A 27,113-nucleotide genomic window follows, 5' to 3' on the forward strand; every position below is an offset into this window, starting at 1 on the left:
GATGTGTACCTTATGGAAAATCACAGAAAGAAACCAATCTGCAACCATAAATTGCTCTAGGTAACGTTAGCTAATATTCGCCAACAAATTTCAACCAACACTGATGCAGGTTTCATCAAATGTACGTTAATATGAGTCATTTTGTACCCACCACTTTTTTTGAAAACCTCGAGCTAAATTCAGTTAAAAAAAAAAAAAAGTCCATAACACATATAATTCTTGAGCGACAGATGCCAAAAAATCCACAACAATCTCTATCCCCACAGGGCAGGCTGCTCTGCTGCTGCGCTGGCTGCACGCTTCTCTATTCACAACACTGCCTGTCGGACATTCTGCTTAACGTGAAAAAGCCTAACGTGGTTTAATGTACCTCAACAACGATAAATGATCACCAAATTTCTCATGGCCATATCTTGTAACGAACACTTAAGCCTGTCAAAAGAACTAAACCGAAATCCAACGATTATATAATTTATCTCACATTAACGTTTTCTTCTTCATACCTTCAGCTAACCTCTGAACGTTCCCTAAAGGTTCTGTAAAGGTTAGTTTTGTAGAACCTTGAAATAACCTCCAGGGAACATTCCCTAAAGGTTCTCTTAAGGTTATATAATAAAGGGTCCCTTAAGGGGTTAAGGGGTTATAGGGGTGGGATCGGGCCGAATTTTTCTGTCCGAGCCCGGCCCACGTCCGACAGAACCGTGACCGAACCCAGCTTGAGCCCGACAGGCATCAAGAGATTTATGTCTGGCCCGGCCCGTTAAAATCTCATTTTTTTCCTCATACTAATGACACATGTAGGCTACGTTTGTTTGTGCACTGTAAACCCGAACGTTGAAAGTAATTAAATAGATTAAGTAGTGTATACTCAAAGTTTTAGAACAAGTTCTACTAACTTAATTTTGTCAAGTTGGTGTAACATGTTCTTCCTTTTTGAGTATTGTTAACTAATAATTTTTGATTAAATGGAACTATTTTCTGTATAAGTAAGCATAACTTAAAAACATAACTTAAGTACAATGTAATAGAATTGAGTAATAACATACTAAGAATGATAAAGTCCTGTTATTTCTATTGTTTAAAATAGGGATGATTTAAAAATGAACTGAATTTATATAGCACATGTTAAAATACAATAAAATCTCAAAGTGCTTTACCAAAAAAGTAAAATCGATCATAATAAATAAATTGCAATAGCAAATTGTCTGAAATGCATTAGACATTAGTGGAGGACAAAATGTATTTATTTTATTTATTTTTTGCTTCTTCATCAGTTTAATGTAGCCTATATATTCTTTTTATTTTTATTTAAGCAGCTGCAGGGATAATTTTGTATGGCGAGTTAATCTCTGATTCAACCTGCGAAGCAGAAGGTGGCGCTAATTTGCACACTACACTGATTCCTTACCGCTCTTTGGAAAAACACAGAAGAAGAAAAGTTTTAACGCAGCAAGGCGGGAAGCAATAGACAGTAGGCTTGCAGAAAGTTACTACCTACGGAGCAGCAATCAGGATCACTGGACTTACTGTAAGTTTTGAATGTTAATATTCATTCGCTTTTACACTGTTAAAAAAAAACTGTCAAATTTACGGTAAAATACCGGCAGCTGTGGTTGCCAGGAATATACCGTGAAAAAAATGTGGAATCTGTAAAAGACAATACGGTATACTGGTTTTGTAACCCTAAATTTTACAGTAGAAAATGTATTTTTTTACCAAAATCATGGTAGAAAAAAACAAATATATTTGTCAATTATACAGTAATTTTATGTAAAAAAAAAAGCAACTTTCCATAGCTTTTTACGGATATTTACTGTAAAAAAAAAAAGTTATAATATAATATATACAGTGATTTGTTGTTAATTTAACAGTAATAGGATAGATTCTATTATGGTAAATAACTGTAAAAATAACAGAAATATGTTAAACCTTATTAAAACCTTTGACAGTAAAAAACACAGTGAAATTGTATAACAAATTACAGCATTTTATTTTGACCAGATACATTTTACGGTAAATTCCTGGCAACCACAGCTGCCGGTATTTTACCGCTAAAAATACAGTACAATATGAGGAACATAAATAGTTTACCGTACATTTTACATTTGCAACCGCTAAATATAGAAAAATCTTAAGATGCCCATATATAACCAAGGTAGTGAATATTACTGATAAACAATGAGAAATTTTGACATACCATTTGAAAACAGACTAAACATATCATTTTCTCTATTCCTACCAAACAGCATAGATCTTGAGAATACAGCATGTGTCCATATATATGGCTGGTAATCCATGGAGGAATGAATAAACATGAAACAAAAAATGACCTGCCCCTGACCGATCAACAGTAATGAGTCACTGGGTCCTGCCTTGGTGAAGGAAAGCACTCAGTGGAGTTTCTAATGCGCGGGCGTCGAAGGTGATCCAAGGCTCTGCAGGAGTACTTCAATGTCCATCAGGAGTTCACTTTGGACTGGCAGGATCCCCTCTGCAGCAAAAAATGGACAAAGTTTCAAAAGTTTGATCAGTGCTTGAGCAAAATGCACAGAAATGAACAAAACGTGCTGTCAAAAACAGATCTAATGATAAAGGATTTCTTAGCTGTAAAGTATGCAGTTCTTAAAGGATTAGTTCACTTTAAAAAAAACTTTTGCTGATAATTTACTCACCCCCATGTCATCCAAGATGTCCATGTCTTTCTTTCTTCAATCAAAAAGAAATTAAGGTTTTTGATGAAAACATTCCAGCATTTTTCCCCATATAATGGACTCCAATGGGACCCAAACGGTTCAAGGTCCAAATGACAGTTTCAGTGCAGCTTCAAAGGGCTTTAAAGATACCAGACGATGAATAAGGGTCTTATCTAGCGAAACGATCGCTCATTTCAAAAATAAATAAAAAAGTTGAAGTTTTATAAGCACAAATGCTCGCCTTGCTCGGTTCTGTGATGCGCGTTTGTGACGTCACGTAATACGCAATTACATTGAAAAGGTCAAGTTGACGTGTTTACAAATGTGCGGAAGGAGGACCATATACACATATCCAAATGTATTTGTGTCAGTTTATCGTTCGTATAAAAACCCATTTCGTGGTGCGTATCCTGGGTGCTTTAATATTAAAAGCCTAAAAGAAAAATTTTCTTCAGGACAGAATTTTTTCAAACGTGACCTTCGTAACGTATTGCGTATTACGCGTCTGACGTCCGCGACGCCGCATCACAAAACAGAGCAAGGCGAGCATTTGTGCTTATAAAACTTAAACTTTTTTATTTATTTTTTAAATGAGCGATCGTTTCGCTACATAAGACCCTTATTCATCGTCTGGTATCGTTTAAAGCCCTTTGAAGCTGCACTGAAACTGTAATTTGGCCCTTGAACCGTTTGGGTCCCATTGGAGTCCATAATATGGGGGAAAATCCTGGAATGTTTTTATCAAAAACCTTAATTTCTTTTCGACTGAAGAAAGAAAGACATGGACATCTTGGATGACATGGGGGTGAGTAAATTATCAGCAAAAGTTTTTTTTAAAGTGAACTAATCCTTTAAATCAACTTATGTACATTGACAACGCAGCCCTAATCACAATCATAATTTGTTGGAAAACATTGTATTTATTAAGTTTCCTATTGATTTATCATAGAACTTGAAGTTAATGACTGAATGCATGGTGATGAGACCTATCATTCAATCTACATTTTATAGCGTCAGTTTCCTTCATCGTATGAAACTGCTCACCTGGACATGAACCTGAGCTCGGCTGATTAAGATTAGTGTCTCCTGTCCATCTTTCTTTTGCAAAACTTGAATAATACCACTGCTTACCTCTTATTGAATCTTTGGGTGCAGACTTAATTGAAGAGCCTCGTATAAACAGGGTGTGATGTTTAGGGAAACCAAAGAATACAGGCGCCATCATTTCTGCCAGAAGACTCACAGGGGGGCAACGAAGCTTTCATTGAGGACTGGCTAGATCCCTTCTGCATTCAGAAAGAAAACAAAAAGGGCATACACCATAAATAATTATAACTGACAAAAATAATGAGACAAGAAATTAAAGTAACAAGAAAATAAGTGCAAAACAAGTTTCCCTGTGTTGCAGAGTAGCTGAATGTTTTTCAACAATTTGATTTAAGGTAAAACACATACCAAATATTTCCAGCCAAGGTTTGATTCAATCTTCAGCATGCTTTTCCTGCCATTGTCTTGAAACTGTTTCACCTGTCACTCTCATTTGATGCTGTTTACAAAAACAAAACAGCAATATTGTAAAGGGACAAAGGAAAATGAATTTAATGAAAAAAAAAAATAAATAAAGATTATGACCTGAAATCTCACCATTTCCTGAGAGTCACAGGTCCTTTGAGTATCCTTATGGTTTCTGCTCAAATTCAGTGTCTGAAAAGGGCAGGAACCAAACAAACCTTTTTAATCATAATAAAGACAAAATAAGATTTAGAGACAACAGAGAAATGTGTAAAATATCTTCTAGAATCTGTTTACTTTACTAACCTTGAAAGAGACTCTCGGGTCTTAGCTGTGTCACCACCCTTAACCCTTGTGTGGTCCTTCGGGTCCCAGTGACCCGAAGGACCACACAAGGATTATGTACTTCCCTTTACTTTGTTGAGAATTGCTCTCTAAACCCTGTTTCTTGTAAAGTAAGTAAGTAAAGTTTATTTCTAGAACACATTTAAACACAGTTTAAGCTGACCAAAATGCTGTACAAACAAGAACTAAGGTGCTGTATTAACCCTTGTTTAGAGAGCAATTCTCAACAAAGTAAACGGAAGTACATAATCCTTGTGTTGTCCTTCGGGTCACTGGGACCCGAAGGACCACACAAGGGTTAAACCTTAAACACATGCATCAGAAAACCACTGCAACAAAATCTCAGATGTCCTTCACTGACATTTTTATTGTCTTGAACATATTTTGACCTCCACACACTTGCTGCTAGTCAAATATATTGCTTTAAACAAATAAAGGCAAAACAAGCATCTAAAGCTTCTCCTGGCATTATGAAAAAAGAAAGCCAAAACTGCTTAAGCTCTAAAAACTGCTTAACACTGCTTAAGCACTAAAGTCAACTAACAAATGTATATTAACCATTTTCAGGAAAACATGAATTACATTAATTTCCTGAATTCTTTTAGCAAAAACAGAAAAATGACTGCCTCAATGAATAAATGACAAGAAATGCAATAGCATCATTTTTAAAGTATGACTTTACATAAGTAATCAATCACACATGCATTGTGACATCAATTTTGCAGAACCTTACAGCTACAAAATGCTATAATAACAGTTAAAGTCAAGTAATGTTTGTAACAGACAGTGCTGTTTAAATTTCAATGTTAACAGTTCAGTTCAACACGTAACTTGTTTGCCAATTAGGGCAATACAAAATTCAAATAGTTTAAACTGTTGTATAGAATATAGAACATCTCAGAAACATCAAGAGTACAGTTCTCAATAACAATCCCTAGTTAGAGGGATTGTTTAAAAATCTAAGATCAAAACCTCTGAAAAGCATGCCTGTGATAACAGAAATCAGGTAAGAGTACTCAATATCAGCTGGGATAACTGAAAACAAACACAGTAGTTCCCAGTCAAGGTACAGTTAAGCTGACTGTAACGATCTGTTCAAAATGTCTTTAAACGGTCTCTCGCCACTCGTGATCAGAGAGATCGGCGATGAGGGTGAGTACTCTTGGGTTCACATGCAGTGTCTTCTTCTTAGTTTTTTCAACTTTTGTTCCCTTCTCTGGGTTAATGTTGAAGAAACACCTTGATAAACACAATAATCCACAATAAAACACTATACAACGAAAAAAAAGAAAAGGGAAAGGTGAGGGAAAAGTAAAAAAATTACCTCTGAAGGAATTCAAGTGTGGAGCCAAGTTCCAGTGGATAGTGGATGTTCAGGCAGTAGTAGCTACCAAGCATCAGACAGATTGCAGAGATGAAGTCAGTTATTTGGTCATTCACGACTTTGTGGTCAATGCTGAGCATGAACAGTCTCGATGCAAAGCAGGAGGATCCTTGGAATGAAATACAAGTGTAAAAGAATTAACTGTACAACCCCCTTTACCATTCAAATGTGTCTTAAAATAGTGAAAACGCAGACATTTAATATAGCGTATCCTTGCATTAGCTTAGGTTCTGTGCAGTTGTACTGATTTCCAACTCACCACAAACAATGATACATGGTGTCACAGGCAGGCTTTCCACATGGACTTCTTTTGCCAGACATGTTTCATCAACATAGTGGAAGAGGGTCTCCTCTTTTTCATCGAAATAGGAGAGAAGGAGGAGCATCATATCTTTCACGTCTTCTGAGCAGCCCTTCAGCTGTCCCCTCTGCATTCGAAGCTTTATGACAGCCTCCAAGACACGCTTGCTCTTGTCTGCACAAGTGTTTTTCAGAAAGTCCAGAAGCCGTTTTCCCTTCTTTTCCAGACTGGTGAGAAAAGTCTCTTTCAGCGGTACCCCAGTAAGTTCTTCAAAGTGGACTGTCATTCCAATCGCCTGAAACAAAAAAGGCCACTCTTCTATGATGGTTTGCATGTCTGATCCGCTATTTATTGCTTTGCGCTGAGAGTAGTAAGTGCATTTCATTAGAGTTTTTACTTCTTCATGACTGAAGCTTGTCTGTTCACTGAGAATCTTCATTACGTTCCATCTTCTCCTTCTGGGTTTCCAGGTGTCTCAGTGACTGCGCAAAAACTTCATGTCCCACTTTAATGCAGCCATATGTGTCTTGAACAGATGCTCGCTTTTCAGGTGTGACTTCATCGGTGTCATCTGATCCTCCCAGTTTGCGCTTCTGTAACACTGGTGAAGTAGACCTCTTCACATTTTCAATTCGTGCCTGAATCTGTTTTACCAAAGAGTGGTACCCCTGTCCTACCACATCCCCGCCGATGACATCCTGCAGTGACTTGGGATACATCACAACCAGTTTTTTGCAATTTCAGTCGAGGCTCTTCTAGTGGAGAGGCACAAGCTTTCATCATCTCCCTTCACAATGATGCGGATCATCTCCCTCCGCAATCGAGGCTTTGGTCTTTTCTCTCTCTGAAGACACTGGATCAAGTCTTCTGGAAAATCTTCACATGGAATTCTAAATTTATCTACCCAGTCTAGAGAATATATTGGACTGGGTGAGGGGGAGGCAGAAAATGAGGAGCAAGAAGATGGAGACGATAGGCTGGCCTGGCTTGAAATGTCCGTATTTGGTGCTGTAAAACAAAATCACAACCGATACGATTAATTGTACTTTTTGGACCTTGGCCAAAGTATAATAGAAAAAACAGAAAGCCCTTCATGGCTATTGTGCAATGAAATCATAATACTTACTGGTTTGTTTCCAGGCAGCCAGCAGTTTTCTTGCCTGAACTGGTCTCAGGACAGAGTTCAGATCAGTCTCACTGATGAACTGCAAGTCCTCAGATGTCTCCACTCCTAATGATTGTAGTGCCTCCAGTACAATTTCAAGGATTGAGGCAGACAGGTCCGGCAGCACCTTAGTAATGGAACTTCTTATGCTGTCCCCCATTTCCGAGATGTCTGATAAAAGAATGTGAATAAAGGTCAATTTACACCAAGTGGTACCTTTGGTGTTAAAATATGAAGCTGATCTTGCTTAATACTACACTTTTATACAGTGTTTCATAAGTACCAAACTAACAGCCCCATTATTGTGACAGCACACAGTGTTTCAATGGAACCATCTGGTACCCATACTTCATGTAAGATGTTAATGGATAGAAATCAATTAAGTCAATGATGTTCACACACTGCATCTTTTCTTTTTCCTTTCTCACTGAGTGCAGATGATACTGAGAATGGTATTCTGTCACGTGCACCGACACCAGAAAATAAACACTGTCATTCTTAATCAAAATGAGAACTACTTCACCAAACTCAACAGAGTCAGAGCCCCCTGTGACAAGGAAGTGTCCTTTCTTGTACTGTGTTCCCTTGTACATCATTTCTACTGTGACCTTTGTATTGGTTTCAGTAAAGTCAAACATTTGGACTGCATCTTGAATGGCTTTACTGTACAGCACTGAGTGAAATGGAGAACCATCTTTGACTTTCAAGACAGATTGACACAATGAACCTGCTGCTAGATAGGCCTGAAACATCTGATGTCTTTCAGAGAGTGTATGGCAGAGGTTTTTGAAATTTTTCAAATTTCTGGCACATCTCTTGAAATAACTGTGCTTACTTTCAAAGCGCATTGTCCATAATCTTATCAATGGGCCAAATTTCAGAATCAGTGCTGGGTAATGACGTAGAAAATGGTGTTTTGGTCTCAGGTTGCATTCTGGGAACAGAGCTTTTCTTGACTCTAAATATTCTTGAATAAGAATATCAAGATATGCTACCTGAGCCACTGAAATTTTCTGAGCACACACCATGTGTACAATATCTTTGTCTACAATATCTTTCAGCTGCAGAGTTAAGTTCCACACATCATCTGTGGGGTCTGTCACTATGTCTCCAACTATGAGAGGCAGCAATCGGAGGAAGTTCCAGTTCTGTACAGCCTGTCCTGAGAGTTTAGCTGCTTGAGGGCTGACCTCAGATGGCTTTGTAGAAGCATCAGAGGCATGGTAACTAAACTGTTTGATGCGTCGGTTCAGAGTGGAGTAAGTGAACCATGCTTTTTTCTTTATGAAGTACTTCAGATACAGTGCCACATCATAAGCCAAAACTCCCTCAAAGATATCGTGACCTAGACATGGTGGCAAGCCTGGCATACAAACGTTGAAGTATTTGAGTGAATTGAACACTGACCTGAACTTCACTCCTTCGACGTCTGGTGTATTGTCAATCTGGAGGCGATCAACAGCAGAGTTGTAGTTCTCTTTGGTACGTTCTGGTCCACACAGATTTGGGTCAGCACCCTGAAATTCAGATTTCGTTATCAGGCAGTACCTGCAGAAGTACTTTGAAGAACTAAAATTTTCAGTGAAGCCACCAATACAGTGAGAACCCAGATTATCACCAGCGATGCAAAACAAAGTTCCTTTGACTCTAGTTTCATCTGATGCAACAATCCCACTGTCCTCCAATTCTTTCAAGTCTGTTAGTAATTCAGAGAACACATTAGCATGACCAAACTCTTTAAAATCTTTCTCCCTGCACAGTAAGACAAGAGACATGTGGTCTGTGTCTGAGCGTACATGAAGTGGCAAGTTTGCCACTGATGCATATACAGCTAATACCTTGTGTTTTGTCCTTGCAGAGCCTAAAGGGTTAACGACTTCAAAGGCATCCTGGTAGAGTACTAGCTTGAGGCATGATGGGTTTTGACCAAAAAAATCATTTGATTTAAACAGCTTACTATCACTTATGTCACACAGAACATCAGCAGGAGGCTCAGTAGAGGGCTCTTCTGATTTCTGCCACAGATCAGACTCTAGCAGACATCTCAAAGTCTCTCTTAAAGGCACATAATAGGCAAACCTATCTTTTCTGTTTTCATCTCTCCCTAAAAATATTTTCTTTGGTTCCACATAGTTGAAGGCTTTTTTAAAGGTCTGAGCTCTGGAGTACACTGTCCTCAATGGCCCGGTATGACATGCAGAAAACAGATCATAGCTTTTGACAGACTCGCAGACTTTGTTGATGTCCTCCTCTGATAATGATGTGTCATCTTTTAATAGTGATGCAAGTTTACCCAAAATGTATGTCTGTCCCAACTCATGTATGTTCTGCATTTCCTCCACAATGTTCTGTATGGTTGAAGCAGGCAGTAGAAACTGACCCTGCAATTTTAAGTAGAATTGTGAAACGTTTCTCAGAAAAAGATCACAGAATTCAGGGGACATTTCCATGTTATCTTCATCTGTAATAGGCCGTGCAGCAGGCTCAGAAATCAAGGGTACAAAGTCATCTGATGTGGTTGGAACAGATGATGATTGACATGCAGACTCTCTATATAAATCACCAATGCTGCTGTCTGAAAACTCTTTGTGTTTACGTGACATGTGGGCAGTAAAAGATGATTTAACTCTAAAGGTATTTGTGCATCCTCTTACTGGACAAGTGACCACGTGTCCTTCCACAATATGGCTCTTCAGATGAGCTATTAACTCTTTAGAGTTTTGACACTGACGTTCACACATCGCCATTGCACATGTAAACGCAGAAACCACCGCTACACCAGTGACATGGGTAACTTTAGGGGCAGAGTGTCTTCGGTAAAAATGAGCCTTAAACGCGCCATACCGTGTGTATGTCTGCTTGCAGTCTGCTTCAATACACCGAAAGAAACAACGTGGCTCATTCCGATGCAGTTTACAATGAAGCACGTGGCCCCTTGATGACTGAACTACCTTACCACAGAAATTACAGGTTAACATATCTCCATGTACTTGGGTAATTCCTCCCTAGCAAATTAAGCACGCCAAACACAGAAGCTAATCAAGAGCAATGCTTCCCTCGCCACAGTAATGCAAACTAAATTCACAACCTCACTCATAAAAACGAACTCCTAAAATTATCTATAAAAGCTGGGCTGGTGGGTTTTTATAACAGAGATAACTTGAAGTTGCATGTACTTACCTCACCTCGAATTAATTGTAAGCTGCCAGGATGTCTACAAATTCCGAAGATGCTGTGGTCCAAGCAGCTAAAAATGGCGCTAATACAAGTTCAAAACTGCGTCCGTTTGCGAAGCCAACAAGTCTCCTGCAAGAAAAAAAAAAAGCGCGCGGCACACAGCTCAGCAGCGTCATTTTCAGGTGACGTCATCCCGCAATGTAATGTCGCTCTTTGTTTCTTTAGGAGGAGGTTTGATCAGAAGTCACGTCTGCAGACCGCTGCAGCCACGTCTTGCCTTGCTTCCCCTTTTTTGGGTGAAATGGTTCGCTCATACTGCACAATGTTGCTACCAGAAAACATTTTTTCTCTGCAATTCGAACGTAAAACGTCTGTACACAGTTTACCAGCAGCCAATCAACAGCGATCACACAAACTCAAAATTCAAGGCGGACCCACTTAAGGTGGTCTGATAATATGGCGTGAAACAACATAAAGTTGTTTTAAAATAATAATTAAAAAGATTATTGAAATAAATTTTATTCACAACCATGAACTTTATTTTAAACATCTTCTTTTGCTGTGGATTTTTTTATCAGAAGGTTAACAATGATATACTGCAGGGGCCTAACTTTTAATCTGTATATCAGTATCTGAATTTTAAAATAAAAAATACTATCAATTTTATTGCTTTTACTGCTGATATTTGCCTTTTTATGGTATTTACTGGTTGTATTACGGTGGACCCTATTTTTTAACATCTTGCTTCTGTAAAATGAATGTTTTTGTTTGCTTAAAAATCTACAGATTTATACTGTGAATGTGCCCCAATGTGCAAAGCCCAAAAGATGTAGTTTTACTCAAATAATACCGTAAAATCTAAGGTTTTCAGACATTTTCAACATTACAATATTTAATTGTAAAATGTATGCATATTTATTTGTTTTCACAGAAAATATTTATAATTTCAACATTTTATTACAGTGAAAAACAAAGTTTTATCCAGTCTCACAATTAACGGTTATTCAATCTATTTAATACAGAAAAGGAAGTTTTTGGTTTTACGCTCCATTATCCTTGGAATTTGACGGTGTTTTGCTGTATACTTTACTGACTTTTTTTACAGTGTACTTCTTTTATACATTTTTTATGTGTTTGTCTCAGAGAGCGTAGACCTTCTACAAGCCCCCGCCCTTCACTGGCTTATCACGGGAGTCTTGTAGGGATTGGCAACTTGTCAGATATAGGTTAGCTGCTAAAGAGCTAGCTAGCCACTTAGCGACCTAACCACTACCAGAGACTATTTAGAAGGACTTTGATGTTACGCACAGCAGCACAACTAGCGACCTAGCTACCACTCCCAGACTCCCTGAAGAATTTGACGACGGATGAATCTAGTAATCACACGCTCATTCCCCGCTTAAAGGTGGTGTTAGAAAATTAGTTGTTAGTAGAAGCACTAACAGACACCTGGTATGTTAGTAGAAGCACTAACAGACACCTCGTATGCGATAGTTAGTTTTTTGTTGTCTACACTGCAAGTCCGCGCTCTCTGTGTAGCTTCTAGGGACGCTAGTTTTAAATTCTGTGTGAGCAGACTGTCTGAGACACGGAGATTGCTGTTAACAGAACGAGTCAACTGCCCGTGCCTGCCTACTTGTGTTGCCACGGTTTTAAAACAAACGACCCTGCTGGAGGCAAGCTGCTTTTCCTGACAAAAGCCCTATTCGCACGGGATAAGTATTATCTAGGGACCTCGTGTGAATTATAAATTACCCCCCCACGTCTGAGTTTCATCTGGCGCATTCGAACGGGATAAGCGAAGCCTGTGATTTTACTTGAATTTACTGACATTAAGCAACAGTAGAAACATGGGTGTGGGTAGCTCTGCTACGTGTGTTTGTGTGTGGTCAGATCTCGAGGACACACACGCACACAATCTCAACCGGGTAGTCAGTCATCGTCCGAACTGCGACCTCTCCTTTTTCTTTCTCTCACTTTTTTCTCCGGGTGGTGTCAAGCAGGGTCCGGTTAGATGGATAAAACAAAACATTTCACCAGGTTAAAATCTATTAGCTTAAATCAAGCTTTACGCTTGATTTATTTGTAACATTAACCTCTAATTATGAAGTGAGCCCCCTCGCTTGATTGTGCATTATTTTTGATAAGCTATGGCTTGGAGATGTCTTGTTGTTATCTCTAGATTTATGATACAAACAAAAAATATATTTACCGCATGCTGCTATACATGTCATCCATCGCCATCTAATCATTCTTTTTGTCTTCGCACTTGTGGTGGTTTTCATCTTTCTCTTTCTGCAAATTGTATATGATGTATAGTGACATGACCCAGCACCCAAAACACTGTCAAAACACTCCAACGCACCCTCCATTCTTCGCGAAAGATGGATAAAAAGGCGCAAAAGAAGGAAATAGGTACCTTGAAAAAACAAAAAAGCCCAGCCAAATCCTTGACAAATCAGAGATGCCGATTCGCACGGGACTAATATTATCACAGGACCTCCATTTTCGGCGAAATATGGTAGGTCATTTGCGGAGGAATTATTACTTTACAAATTACAGACATGACCGATTCGCACGGGATTAAGATCACAGACAACCTCCGCAATTATTACAAATTACTGGAGGTCACCAGGTAATACTTATCCCGTGCGAATAGGGCTAAAGATGAAAAAAGTAAAAACCCTTAACAGTAAAGCTTTGGTTTGTAGAAATGGTATTATTGTTGATTAACCATGCACTAAGGTTCAAGTGTGGCTGCTTTTCTTTACAGTAATGTTAATTTTGCTTGATGGCTTTAGTAACTTGACACTTTGGGGATCAAATGAAAAGATCAGGGAACATTTATAAATGGAAGTATTTATAATTTGACACTCTTTACTTTGGCTTTAATTGTTCAGTTTCAGATCAGTTTATGCCTTTGCATCTTGCTGTTCCAGTTTCAAGAAGTTAAGGAAGATAACTGGAGATGTGATACCAGGTAATCCAATGAATGTGAATTCTTCTATCACCCCCCCGCCCCCGCCCCTGCCCTCTAAATACCAATAACTTGAATTTTTTTTTTTTTCTCAGACAAGGTTTTAGTGTGGTAACCCCAAATCATACGCACTCCCACATACACACATCATTGTTTTTTCTACTTGCCTGTTTGATGAAAATAAAGTGTTTTGCTGTATTTAAGTCAACAATTAATGAATGTGTTCTTTTCACAAATACCATCTTCCTGATTGATATTTAACCATTGGCACTGAACAGATCATATTTTACTTAACTTTGTATTTGCTTGCAAAAATTGTTGAAGAAGACTGAGAAGAAACTGCCCCTCATTAGAAAGATGATGGAGACCACATTTCCCCTACGCCGACAGACCATAGTGATGTCCTGCCCACCAGTGAACGACCTCATGGACCTCTGGCCTGCTCTCAAAATAGAGTCTGAGGTAATATGGATCAGCTCTGTCTTTTAAAGTGAAAATTGTGATTCTTACTCATTTGGCTGATATTTTTGCTTTATGAATGTGTGCAAGATTCTTCAAATTGAACTGTTTTTTTAATAAGTGTTGTTGCTGTATTCTCCTTTGGCTGTTATTTCTATGTAGTTGTATGCAGAGTTCCAGCGGATTACAAATCAGAACCTGCCCAACACGTGCTATGCTGAGCTTGACCGCTATCTTCCTCGACTGATGACCTTATTCAGATGGAAGGCATCAAAAACTGGGAAGACAGCAGATGCTCTGGCTGAAATTTTAAAAATCCACAATGAACAGGTAAATAGATTTTTACAATTTTTACATTTGTTAGATAACCAGTAGAACACTGAACAGGTTCAATGATTCAAATGAGCTTTTGACTTTTGCAATTAGTCCACTTTGTGTTTGCCATTTGTCTGATTGCATTAAAGATGTTAACAGGTTATTTGTGGACATATGTTCTGTTTGGACTGTTTAAAATCAGCTTTATGTAAACTCTTCAGTATATGCAATTCTGTTTTTATCTGAATAGGAAATCCATGACATCCACACCAAGCGCACTACTGTTCTCCACGTCCTTCCTGTGTATCTGCGCGAGGACGTCTCTGGATGATTAAGAACCTGCACAGTGAGTCTCCTTAAGTCACTAACAGATTCTGCTGTGTTATATAACAATTATCTAACCCCTTAAATACTAACATTTTATTCAATGTTCAGTAAAACATTTTCTTGTAAATGTCCTTGGTTTCAGTCAGCACTTAGATTCTCTGGTATTTTGGCTGATTCATGTGTGCAGAACATGGATCTTATGTTTTTTCAACTCTTACAATGAGACCCAGGTCTCTTTTGTAAAAGTGGTATTGATTTCAATGGGACTTGGTTAAGGAAAGACAAATTATTTCATCTGTTCTGTTCCATGTGTTAGTTTGTGATTAGTATCTCTTTTTTCATTCATTCAGGATGAGTCTGATGAGCCAGAGCTTGATGGTGTTGCAGTGGGCCTCATTACTTTCATTGGTGACCATGACGCAAGTCCAGTTCACTACCACCCTGTGAGAATCACTGTCGTCATTGAAAGTGATGCCGTGGTCAGCCTTCCCAGACTTGGCGATGCCTTCCTGGTAATCTGTGGAGTGATCTATGCACTGCACCTCAGCTATCCCAAAGCACTGACCAACACTTTTGAATTCACTCAAAAGATTTAACTTGGTCTAGAAAGTGGTAAACTATCCCCAGGTTGCAGACCCTCAAGAATGAATTAATGATGTAGAAACTCATCTGAAAAAAGGCTGCAGGGTAAAGCATTATAAAAGGCTAGTTCAAAGTTATCTCCTTTTGTCTAAATAATGCCTCAAAAAGTTACTGCACTACTGCAGGTGTTCAGCCAATAGGCCCAAACTACACAATATGCCTTTGTTCTCATTAATATAATGCAAAAGTAACGCTAATGTTTTGTATGTTTTAATGTTTTTCTTAACCATTGTGGGCTGCGCAAGATGACTCACATTTCACTGTGCATTTTATATGGTTTGTAAAACATTTACATTTTAGAGTTTTAAGTGAAAATGTTCTTAAACTCTATAGAATTTTGGAAATTTCATCCAAATTGCTGCCCTGTCGCCTTACTCAGGAATTAGCAAGGAAGCCAAAAGCAGTGTTTTTTCTTTTATAGCTGTAACGAACAATAATTTAATTTTGGTATTATTGTTGTTGATTACTCCGATTATTTTCCTGACTATCTGATTAGTTGTCAATATCAGAATTGTGTGATACATATTTATTTCCCAGGGCCTTAAAGAAACATGCCTACCGTGTTTTAAGGACTATAAGTCGCTCCGGAGTATAAGTCGCATCAGTCAAAAAATGCGTCATGAAGAGGAAAAAAAACATAGAAGTCGCACCGGACTATAAGTCGCATTTATTTAGAAATGTATTTCACAAAATCCAAAACTACACAATAGCACACAGAACAACAGGCTGAATACGGTAAGTGTCCGGTATGTTAACGTAACACATTAACAGTTATTAAACTATACAATAGCACACAAAACAACTACCAGGGCGTGGAGACGTAGCGAGCTAACTGCACCGTTGACAAGCCTCTCACAGCAGCACGTTGTTCAAGCACCCATGTGTGACTCGTTCCTCCAGCTCTGGCCATCTTGCTTTCAGCCCGCGATTAGCCGATTAGCTTTCTTTGTTTTCTTCATTGCATAAGAGTCACCTTTTCGCCAGTCCCTCACAAGTTTCTCCCTTGTTTCAAACTTTCTTTCTGCTGCTTGATTACCGTTTTCGGCTGCATATTTACTAACTGCAGTTTACCTCTTTCTCAGTTGTCTTTAGGAGCAGCATTCAAGTTGTCACAAGCATAGAGCACCCTCTTGCGGCTGTAGATGGTAATGTTTTCAGTATGAATTAACATTTAAAAACATGTTAAATTATATATATTTTGATATACAAGTCGCACAAGTCACAGGACCAGCCAAAGTAGGAAGAAAAAGTGCGACTTATAGTCCGGAAAATATGGTACTTATTGGGATTTATTCACAGTATCCCCCAGAGTTAGATAAGTCCATACGCTTCTCATCTCTGTGCGTGTCGTAACTCTGTCTGACGCACCCATGCCTAGCTTAGCACAGATCCTGGAGGTATCTGGCTCCATCTATGCTCCTAATAAGTGACAAAATAACGCCAACATTTTCCTATTTACATGTTGTGATTTGTACAACATGTGCTAAGCTAGGCTAGCAGTGGGTGCGCCAGACAGAGTTACGACACACACTGAGATGAGAAGGGTATTTATGGACTTCTCTAACTCTGGAGGATACGGTGAATAAGACAAAGTCCCATTAAGTCAGCGTGTTCGTTTAAGTGATCAGGAACACATTTGGAAGGATAGAATCAGAGAATTTTGAGTTTTTTTTCTTAAAAATCTCTCAAATGTATTTATTTATTTATTTAATATACAATTAAAGTATATAAGTATATTTTAAAATTATTTTTTATTTTAATTTATAAATGTTTTTCTATTTAATTTTAACATGTAACTGTTCAAAAGCAGACGTTCACGACTTTTAGATATATTAAGTTAGTTAAACTTAATTAAAGTGAGGCAATCAGTTGCCTAAAAATTTTTAAGTTTTGAATCACATGTTTTCAAGTAAACAAACTCAACATATTTGACTAATGTGTACTTAAAACAATGACAACACAAACTAATAAACATTGAGTTTTATTAACATAAACATTGTGTGGTTGTGTACTTATTTTTTAAAGTTCTGTGAACTTATTCCTGTGGTTTGAAAACTCAAAACTGTTAGTCATAATAACTGAAAATAATTGAGTTGAGCTAAATGAGCACTTTTAATTTAACTGTTATCAAAAGGTACAAGTAGCAATTCAACCAACCTTTTAAGTTCGGAAAATTTTGACTTTTAAGTTAATCAACTTAAAAAAAATGAGGCAACTGATTGCCTCACTTTTTTTGAGTTCTGGTAACTTATTACTTATTGGTTTACAGTGTGTGTGGAAAGCCCGCTTTTATTAAGCAACTGTAAGGCACTCAGAAATGTCAACAGATGAGCGCATCAGCACAGTGAGCGCGCACACGGGGCAACAAGCGCACGTTAACACAGGCGCACACAAGAGGCCCAATCATATAATTGAAATAAAATTAACAGCCTATGCCTAGACAACTTTGTGGAAATACTTCCACACAGTAGACTTTCCTTCATTTTCGGTGGTTTTAAAATCTCCTGAGGCCAACTTCTTTTTAACATCTTCCATCGTTGCGCTCTGAGTGCTCAATGCGCTGCGGCATGCAGTCTGCCTGATATGCACGTGTTTCGTTGTCAATTAAAGCTATAAACACATTTCCGCAATTCTGCACGAGACAGAATCTTTACAGTGTCTTTATATTCTCTATAAACTAATTAATCAGGGAAGCGTCAAAAGCAACTCCGTTTTAGTATAGGTCAAAACAGAAAAGGGGTTGGCTCGGTCACAGCGAGCGACGCGATGCCTCAGCGAACTGCCACACCGGTCTACACTACAAAGGAAAGGAAGGAAAGGTAAGCATGATAACGTAGAGTGTTATATTGCATTGTTGAGCATGCATGGCCCGTTCAATTGAAAGTCCACTCACCACGTCAAGTTACAAGCAGACATAAACTATACATTACACAAGGACATAGAAATGGCAGGGTTATTGATTGTTTCAGGTTAAATTCAGCGTTAGGTTGGGTTAGATTGAACAAAACGATGTGAAAGAACATTACCGACAATGACACTGTCCTGTACACTGCTCTGTGACTCCAATACATTGGCCTGTACACTGTCCTGTGACTCCATGACTGTCCTGTACACTGCTCTGTGACTCCAATACACTGTCCTGTACACTGTCCTTTGACTCCATGACTGTCCTGTGCACTGCTCTGTGACTCCAATACACTGTCCTGTACACTGTCCTTTGACTCCATGACTGTCCTGTGCACTGTCCTTTGACTCCATGACTGTCCTGTACACTGTCCTTTGACTCCATGACTGTCCTGTGCACTGTCCTTTGACTCCAATACACTGTCCTGTACACTGTCCTGTGACTCCATGACTGTCCTGTACACTGCTCTGTGACTCCATGACTGTCCTGTACACCACAAATTTATTCAGCAAACATCTTCCGGTCGCATATACAAATCTTTTGGAGAAATACATTTCAATTTCAATTCAATTTTATTTATAGTAGCAAATCATAACAGAGTTATCTCGAGACACTTTACAGATAGAGTAGGTCTAGACCACACTCTATAAATTCCAAAAACCCAACAATTACAGTAATTCCCTCAAGAGCAAGCATTAGCAGTGGCTGTAGCGACAGTGGCAAGGAAAAACTCCCTTTTAGGAAGAAACCTCGGCAGACCCAGACTCTTGGTAGGCGATGTCTGACGGGCCGGTTGGGGGTGTGATGAACAGTGGCAAATAATAGTCACATTAAAGATAATGGAACGGTGACTTTGAAGGTCATCGTGGAAGTTCATATCATGTCGGATGCGGCGGACGCAGCAGGACGCAGCAGGATGCAGCCGGGAATTGCAGAGAAACATAAGGACTCCGGGGAGTAAACTCCCCAGAGCTAGGTTAGGGTTAACAATCATTTCTGGGACAGGATGCATACAAAAGGAAACAAGTAGAGATGAGAGAGCAGCTCAGTGTGTCACAGGAAGGAAGGAACTTCCCCGGCAGTCTAGAATTATAATAGCATAACTAAGAGCTATTACAATTAGGGTTGGGTATTGTTTGGGTGTCGGTGCCCAACTCTATGTACAATGTTAATACTTGGAGCTGTTTGACATCTCTAACCTCTATTATGTGTTTTATACGGTGGCCGGGAAGTGCAATGCAACATTACAAAGAATGAAACACTTTTACATTTTGGAAAACAAATTTACATTTTGGAAAACAAAATAACATTTTAGAAAACAAATTTACATTTTGGAAAACAAAATAACATTTTAGAAAACAAATTTACATTTTAGAAAACAAATTTACATTTTGGAAAACAAATTTACATTTTGGAAACAAAAATAACATTTTAGAAAACAAATTTACATTTTGGAAAACAAAATAACATTTTAGAAAACAAATTTACATTTTGGAAAACAAAATAACATTTTCGAAAACAAATTTACATTTTAGAAAACAAATTTACATTTTGGAAAACAAAATAACATTTTGGAAAACAAAATAACATTTTAGAAAACAAATTTACATTTTCGAAAACAAATTAACAAGATGCAAAACACTTTTACCAGTCCCGAAACAAATTTACAAATGACAGATTCTTCACGGAAAGGGAATGTACCACATACCGGAAGTGATGAGGTTTTGTATACATGTCGCCATGACTACGGCAGTTATGGATCGAATGCGTCAATAGAGCCGCCATCTTGGAACAGGGGAGGCACTCCCTATATATACTGTCTATGGGCGTCCGCCCAATGCATCAGCGTCAATGTAGGCAAAGGTCTAACGGAAATAAAATCACTATAAATCGTCAAAATCTCATGCGATGTTCTAGTTTTTTTAAAAAAACAAAAGACAAAGAGACTAATTAATGTGTTAATACAAAGAATATTTATTATAATCAGTTCACAGATATGAGTACAAACGGAAACTTCACCCTTCTGAACTAAGAGGTTCTGCTTCAAAGTGAAGTTTAAACAGACTGAAATGTCCAGGCTCACTCCCCCACTAATGATTCATTTATTTCTGCATGTATTTATTTATTTAACGGACTTTAAGTCGTGTTTCGTCGTCCACAGTCCGAGTCCCGCCAGACTCCCTTTAGGAAACCTGTGATTTAAACTTCGCAGGTTGTGACAGTCCGCTCACGTCCCTGGATCTGATTCTCCGGGCTTCCCTTCCCTCCAGCGGGCCCAGCAATAACCGGCCTGGGTCTCCAGCTTGCGTGGTGTCGGTTTTGGCTCCCAGGAATGGGCAGTGAGCTCCAGGTCCTGCAGCTGCGACGGACTCAGCTGCCCCCTGCTGTAGCTTCGATCCCGCCGGCTGTCGATACGTTCCCTGTTTTTCCAATGTTTCCGTCAGGTCCCGCGCGTCATATAAAAACTCCAAACACCGACCACACGTAAAGTCACCATAAACTTCATTCGCGCCCATACTACTCACAACAACACAAATTGACTGCGCTCACCAACAACACCTCATCACTTCCGGTATGTGGTACATTCCCTTTCCGTGAAGAATCTGTCATTTGTAAATTTGTTTCGGGACTGGTAAAAGTGTTTTGCATCTTGTTAATTTGTTTTCTAAAATGTAAATTTGTTTTCTAAAATGTAAATTTGTTTTCTAAAATGTTATTTTGTTTTCCAAAATGTAAATTTGTTTTCTAAAACGTAAATTTGTTTTCGAAAATGTTATTTTGTTTTCCAAAATGTAAATTTGTTTTCGAAAATGTTATTTTGTTTTCCAAAATGTAAATTTGTTTTCGAAAATGTTATTTTGTTTTCCAAAATGTAAATTTGTTTTCTAAAATGTTATTTTGTTTTCCAAAATGTAAATTTGTTTTCCAAAATGTAAATTTGTCTCGAGCTTTGTAAAAGTGTTTCATTCTTTGTAATGTTGCATTGCACTTCCCGGCCACCGTAGTTTTAGGAGCATGCCAGAAATTGCATAAATTGAAGGCAGATGAGGTGGAAGATGCCATTGGCCAGGCGCTGAAATTAGCGCCACACAGACAATTAAAGTGGTATGAGTCATTAATGATTTCATCATAACTGCTCTCTTAAAATTATTTTGATTAACCCCTAATAACAATCTTGCTTTTTTTTCTTTGTTTAAGATGGAAGAAGAAAGGAGGAGGAGAAGTACAAAACTGTAGTTTAAAATAAAATCTAATTTATGGATCGCAGGTCCTGTCATTTACTTGCTATAGTGGATAAGGTCTATGATGATTAGTACAAATTCCAGTGATATCTGTGTTCTACTAATAGTAGGCCTAGTACTACATGTGTATATCTATATAGCAATGACTGCAGAGACAGTTTTGATCAGTGGGACAGATAGGTGGACAGGTGGGAAAGTGATTTGGAGAAAACGAAGATGGATGAAACTTCAGGGAAATGCTGATAAGTATTACCAACTCATGATGGACCGAATTCATTGAGAATGTATTTTTAAATATATCTGACATTTTCTGTGTGGAAAATTAATATTATCATTTATTTGTTTCAGTGTTCTAACCCTTTTCATGGATCCCTGCGATGTGCACTTTCAGCCTCTAATGTAAGTTAAGTAAGCACTATATCTGCTTTTGAACAAATCTTGCAACGACGAAAGCAAAGGGGAAATTAATCAGTATCAGTCTATAAAAATTGTGTCCTTTTATCCAAATACAAAAACTGTGTCTTTTCAGTGTGCACTTCTGATTCAATACTCACATTTCATTTTTGTTGTCCTCCCAAGGGTGCTTTTGGAAAGGACATGAAAATTAGCCACTTTGGTCAGCTGTCACCTATGGGCCATGTCTCATCCCACTTGTGACCACACAACAGAGGCCTCCTTTGGTAAAGAAAAGAAAAGGGTACGACTATGATCATGCAGGTTCTACAGGCTCAAAATGTAATATATATATATACTCTTTTTTTAAACTCTGAAAAGCTATTCTGGGGGCTATATTTGCTATTCGCTTTTAAATTACATTATTTTTAAAGGTACAATTATACTACCTGTGTCTAGCTATGCATATATCATGAACTGTTTGAAAACCATCTTTTTGTGTCTTTCACACCAATACATGGAGTGGAGGCCAGACGTGTCGCTGGATTCTAGAGACCGCGGTATGTCAGCTCAGGTCATATAGGCATACTGCACATGTACATTGTAAACAATGAATCAAATATAGGGCCAAAAACCATGCTTTGGAAAATGCTATGTGTTTCACACATGTGGTTAAACAGCATGTCTGCATATATAACGATGTAGCCTTTTGGTGCGTGATCAATACAATACAAATACAATACAATACAAAAAGCATTGGACAATTAACACACCTGCCAATCTCTCGTACAGTAATCCAGTGTGCTTTTGGTCCAGGGGAAACAGCAACCCAAAGATGTTCGGTACATTTAAAAAAAAAAACACGTAGATTTAGTGGCGTTCTTCTCTCGTTCGCAGGAACTGCAGGACTCATCATCCAAAGGCAGGAGAAGGACGCCAGATTCTCCCGGATTGAAACCAAGTGTCACCTGAATAATTTGTGCATCATTCTCGTCTGCAATTCCAGCGAATACTTAATAAACAATGTTTTAGGTCCGTACTTGGCGGCCAACGGATTTTCGTTTTGAAAGGAAAAAAACAAAAACGAAAAACGGCCAGTTTCCCAATTAGCCTACCATTAGTAAATAGGAAAACAAAAAATGGAAAACAACCCATTATCCGTTTTTTGTTTTGATATTAAAAAACGGAAAACGAAAACCTATCTCGTTATCCGATTTTTTTTGATGTGTTTGTAGATGGAACTCAGAAATTAAAATGGGTCCAGGTACCGTTCGTTCATTTGTTTTTGCTGTCACATATGAAATCGAAAAAACGAGAAAACAACTCCTTTTTCCGTTTTTCCGTTTTTTTAGAAAAACAAAAAAACGAAATTATGACTTGATTTTTGGTTTTCCCGTTCTTGCACGGAAATCAGAAAAAACACTTGATATTCCGATTTTCCCCTGTGGGTGGTGCTAAATCTGATTGGCAGGATATGCATTCATTGTTTTTCAAATTAAGAGTTTACCCACACTGTATTTGTTAGCCTGTAAAATTATCAGTCTATATGTAAAATTAATAGTCTATGTAAAATTAATAGTCTATATGCATGCTTTTTGTCACCCAATTATTTGGCTTAACTGACTGAAAAAAATCTATTGAAATAGCCTAAATGTAAACATGTTCACACATTGACAGACAAAAGGCACAATCTATTTTTGTAGGATGGATAGATAGATAGATACTTTATTGATCCCCAAGGGGAAATTCAAGGTTCCAGTAGCTTAAAGACATCACATACAACATACACATACATCACTAACAGGATCATAAAAAAGCAACTCCACATGAATAGCATGGACAATGATATAAAAAATACTAAATAAATAAAAAAATTATAATACTAAATAAATAAAAAAATCCACATGAATGTACTAAGGGATGTATAAGCATGAGAGCTTGCAGTTATAGGGCAGGGACTGAGCCTGTGATTCAGTATGAGAGTGTGTGTCATGGTGGTAGTGCAAATAGGTCCAATAGTGCAAGGATAAAGTCTAGAGACCAGCATTAAATATGGACAAGAGATCAAAAGTCAATATTAGAGGTTTGAAGTAAAAGGGTTACAGCCATTGTTCATGTATTAAGTTAAGTTAGACCTCAGTCCAGGCTGGCGGGAGGAGGGAGGGATTGTGCATATATGGGCTAATATAGCCAGTAAACAGTGTAAACAGTAAACAGTGGGCCAGTGGACAGTCAGTACATAACTGTTATTATAGGAGGTAGTGGAAGTGGTGCAGAGGGAGGAGAGGCAGACAGACTATGCAGAGAAGTCTCTCTCTCCTCTTTAGTGAAGCATTGTAGAGTTGTCTGGCCCTGGGGACAAATTACTTTAATGCGTTAGCATACAGCTACATAATAGTTATAATAGAGAATGCTAACGTTAGATTGTAGTGGAACGAAGCAGCACTTTCTAAGGTCAAAGATAAAGGGTTCTGAACCAAACACTACACAATCGGACATGTTTCAGCAGGAATATGACCAGGAATTGGGGAGAATTTAACAACACTGCCAGCTAAGATGACATGTGTACTGCTGTTAGCATGTAGCTACTATAGTGATATACAGCAGTGGTGATTGGAAGAGCTGTCATTCAGTCTTCGAAAGGACACTTATGTACATTTACACTTCATCGCATTAATAATATACAGTCTATGGTTATTAGTCTTGATTGTTTGTATGACTATTGTATAAGAAAGATTTAATAAAAAAATAAAGTTGTGATGTTTGGTCGCTGTTGGTCGTCAAGTGTTTCAACGCATGCGTGGTACAAATCGCACAGGGACTGAGCCTTGTTCCACGCAAGCCCAACACAGTCCAACTTTTTCCTGAATGCAGATACTATATCATGTACCAAAAAGACATGGCACTCCTTTCCATAGATCATTTTATTATTTTTTAATATTTTTTAAATATTTCCCTGCTTTTTTCACGCCTACTACACTAACCTTTTCTCAGAATCTCTCTCTTTTTCCAAAGTGACAGATAAAATCTCTTACTTTTGACCTAAACAGGTGTTACTTTATGTGAATGTATAAATTTTTAAATGGTTTCTTAACAAATGTCCTTGGTAACTTTGGCCCAAAGTAATCTGTGATAAACAGTATTATGTTTCATCTGGTTATTTATTATCGTCAAATTAATCCAGCAATTATGTTTTTTAGTTCTCGATCGAATTTAAGATGTATAAGATCAGATCAATGAGGCATACAGGCCATAAATAACAAATAGACAAAACAATTGTATTATTCATAAGAATTTAAGTTAATAAAAACATCTAAAACAAAGAATAAATGTATTATTTAAATTTGTATGATGAGTATTACAGTTTTTCACGATCGCTATGACACTTTTTTCAATACTTTTAACAACTTTCCTAAACTCTTAACGCACCAACACACCTACAACACACGATTGGCAAAACAGTTAATTTCATGCTCAAAATCACACTTTGTAAACTAAACTCCAACACTGATTTTCAAAATACAATAATTCACAAACACAATACACTATGTCTACCAAAACAATCCAATCATGTCTCAAAATCAAATAATTCTTCCAAAACACTAACACATGTTCTCTCCCAACAGGAATATTTAGTCAATCATAGCACAATGACATAAAAAACACTAACAGATGGAATTACAGAAACTGCATCATTTTAAATGTGTCAGTCAGGTCTGCCCTTATACAACAGACAATAGTATATTGTATTGATCATAGATTGTGTTTTGGACTGCAGTTTCTCTTGAAGTCTCTCTGCATTTTTGTTTTGTTGGGTTTAGTAAATGCATGCATATTTTCTTTTACTGTAAAGATTATTTTTTGGGCTTTTCCACCTTTATTTGACAGGACAGCTAGTTGAGAAAGGGGAGAGAGAGGGGGGGGGGAAGACATCGTCACAAGCCAGATTTGAACCCTGGACCTCTGCGTCGAGGCATAAACCTCCAAGTATATGTGCGCCTGCTCTACCCACTGATCCAACCCGGCCACCATTTTGTTTCTTTTGCTGCAGAGATTCAATACAAAAAATGAATGACCCATGTCAGAGTAGCTTTATAGAATGTACGGTTTATGAAAAAAAGGAGATAGAGACAGAATTGTCCTGGTACTCCTCTTCCTCTCCCTCGTGAAGGCATTTTTTTTATTTTCTGTGTTCATCTACAGTATATTGTTCAAATAGGTCCTCTTTTACTGTACTACCATATGACCATGCGATTGAAAGAACCTCAACACCTGAGTATGTTTCCTAGAAGGGAATCAGCTGGGATTGATCTACGTATTTGCATAACTTAAATCAGCTGTTTCCAATAAATGCATGTATAAAATGCAGAGGATATATTTGTGTTTCAATTTACAATTTGAACAGCTGTTCACTTTGACTTTAGCCTATAAGTTAGGTTTAGAACATGATGTTATCTGTTCTGACATACAGTGTGAAAGCATTTGGAAATTTGGCAGTAAAGATCCATTGTTTTGGTTTTGGTGGAGCTTGTGTGTAAAAGAAATTTAAGCATTTTAAATTTGTGCTGTATGCATTTTGTGTCAAAGCAACAAGAAATATGTTAATTGTATAGCCTACACAGACGGATGTTGTGCTCACTGTGTTAAGAGTTTAGGAAAGTTGTTAAAAGTATTGAAAAAAGTGTCATAGCGATCGTGAAAAACTGTAATGGAACGGTCATTTTGTCAGTCATGACAGACTGAGAAAGTAATTTGTCCCCAGGGCCAGACAACTCTACAATGCTTCACTAAAGAGGAGAGAGAGACTTCTCTGCATAGTCTGTCTGCCTCTCCTCCCTCTGCACCACTTCCACTACCTCCTATAATAACAGTTATGTACTGACTGTCCACTGGCCCACTGTTTACTGTTTACACTGTTTACTGGCTATATTAGCCCATATATGCACAATCCCTCCCTCCTCCCGCCAGCCTGGACTGAGGTCTAACTTAACTTAATACATGAACAATGGCTGTAACCCTTTTACTTCAAACCTCTAATATTGACTTTTGATCTCTTGTCCATATTTAATGCTGGTCTCTAGACTTTATCCTTGCACTATTGGACCTATTTGCACTACCACCATGACACACACTCTCATACTGAATCACAGGCTCAGTCCCTGCCCTATAACTGCAAGCTCTCATGCTTATACATCCCTTAGTACATTCATGTGGATTTTTTTATTTATTTAGTATTATAATTTTTTTATTTATTTAGTATTTTTTATATCATTGTC

General features: G+C 38.0%; 2 protein-coding genes across 6 annotated transcripts; both read right to left on the reverse strand.

The window, feature by feature from the left end:
- Positions 1-2,432: 2,432 nt before the first annotated feature.
- LOC120575422 lies at positions 2,433-6,667 on the reverse strand. Of its 3 annotated transcripts, XR_005641991.1 has the most exons (6): positions 6,194-6,667; positions 5,875-6,043; positions 4,338-4,397; positions 4,149-4,239; positions 3,825-3,979; positions 2,433-2,491 (listed from the first exon to the last, which is right to left on the reverse strand). XR_005641991.1 is itself a non-coding variant. In XM_039826209.1 (3 exons), exons 1-3 carry the CDS (start codon positions 6,618-6,620, stop codon positions 5,657-5,659), a joined length of 729 nt encoding a protein of 242 aa, XP_039682143.1. In that variant the 5' UTR covers positions 6,621-6,667; the 3' UTR covers positions 5,514-5,656. The 3 variants fall into 3 exon arrangements, 1 of the variants encoding a protein (XP_039682143.1); XR_005641992.1 differs by lacking the exons at positions 5,875-6,043; positions 6,194-6,667 and adding an exon at positions 4,512-4,552; XM_039826209.1 differs by lacking the exons at positions 2,433-2,491; positions 3,825-3,979; positions 4,149-4,239; positions 4,338-4,397 and adding an exon at positions 5,514-5,789.
- Positions 6,668-7,027: 360 nt separating this feature from the next.
- LOC120575421 lies at positions 7,028-10,994 on the reverse strand. Of its 3 annotated transcripts, none has more exons than XR_005641990.1 (4): positions 10,586-10,994; positions 8,808-8,917; positions 7,362-7,571; positions 7,028-7,243 (listed from the first exon to the last, which is right to left on the reverse strand). XR_005641990.1 is itself a non-coding variant. In XM_039826208.1 (3 exons), exons 1-2 carry the CDS (start codon positions 9,848-9,850, stop codon positions 7,529-7,531), a joined length of 1,086 nt encoding a protein of 361 aa, XP_039682142.1. In that variant the 5' UTR covers positions 9,851-9,977; the 3' UTR covers positions 7,028-7,243; positions 7,362-7,528. The 3 variants fall into 3 exon arrangements, 1 of the variants encoding a protein (XP_039682142.1); XR_005641989.1 differs by having other exon boundaries at positions 10,581-10,994; XM_039826208.1 differs by lacking the exon at positions 10,586-10,994 and having other exon boundaries at positions 8,808-9,977.
- Positions 10,995-27,113: the final 16,119 nt, after the last annotated feature.

This window comes from Perca fluviatilis, chromosome 15 (genome assembly GCF_010015445.1).
Source record: "Perca fluviatilis chromosome 15, GENO_Pfluv_1.0, whole genome shotgun sequence".
NCBI lineage: Eukaryota > Metazoa > Chordata > Actinopteri > Perciformes > Percidae > Perca > Perca fluviatilis.

Coding starts and splice junctions, on each gene's coding strand:
- LOC120575422 (XM_039826209.1), bottom strand. CDS start 6,620: ATGAAATGCACTTACTACTCTCAGCGCAAAGCAATAAATAGCGGATCA. Junction 6,044..6,193: donor ACCATGTATCATTGTTTGTG/GTGAGTTGGAAA, acceptor TTTCATTCCAAG/GATCCTCCTGCTTTGCATCG. Junction 5,790..5,874: donor ACACTTGAATTCCTTCAGAG/GTAATTTTTTTA, acceptor GTGTTTATCAAG/GTGTTTCTTCAACATTAACC.
- LOC120575421 (XM_039826208.1), bottom strand. CDS start 9,850: ATGGAAATGTCCCCTGAATTCTGTGATCTTTTTCTGAGAAACGTTTCA. Junction 7,572..8,807: donor GTCGAAGGAGTGAAGTTCAG/GTCAGTGTTCAA, acceptor TTCTTTTATCAG/ACATCTCGGAAATGGGGGAC.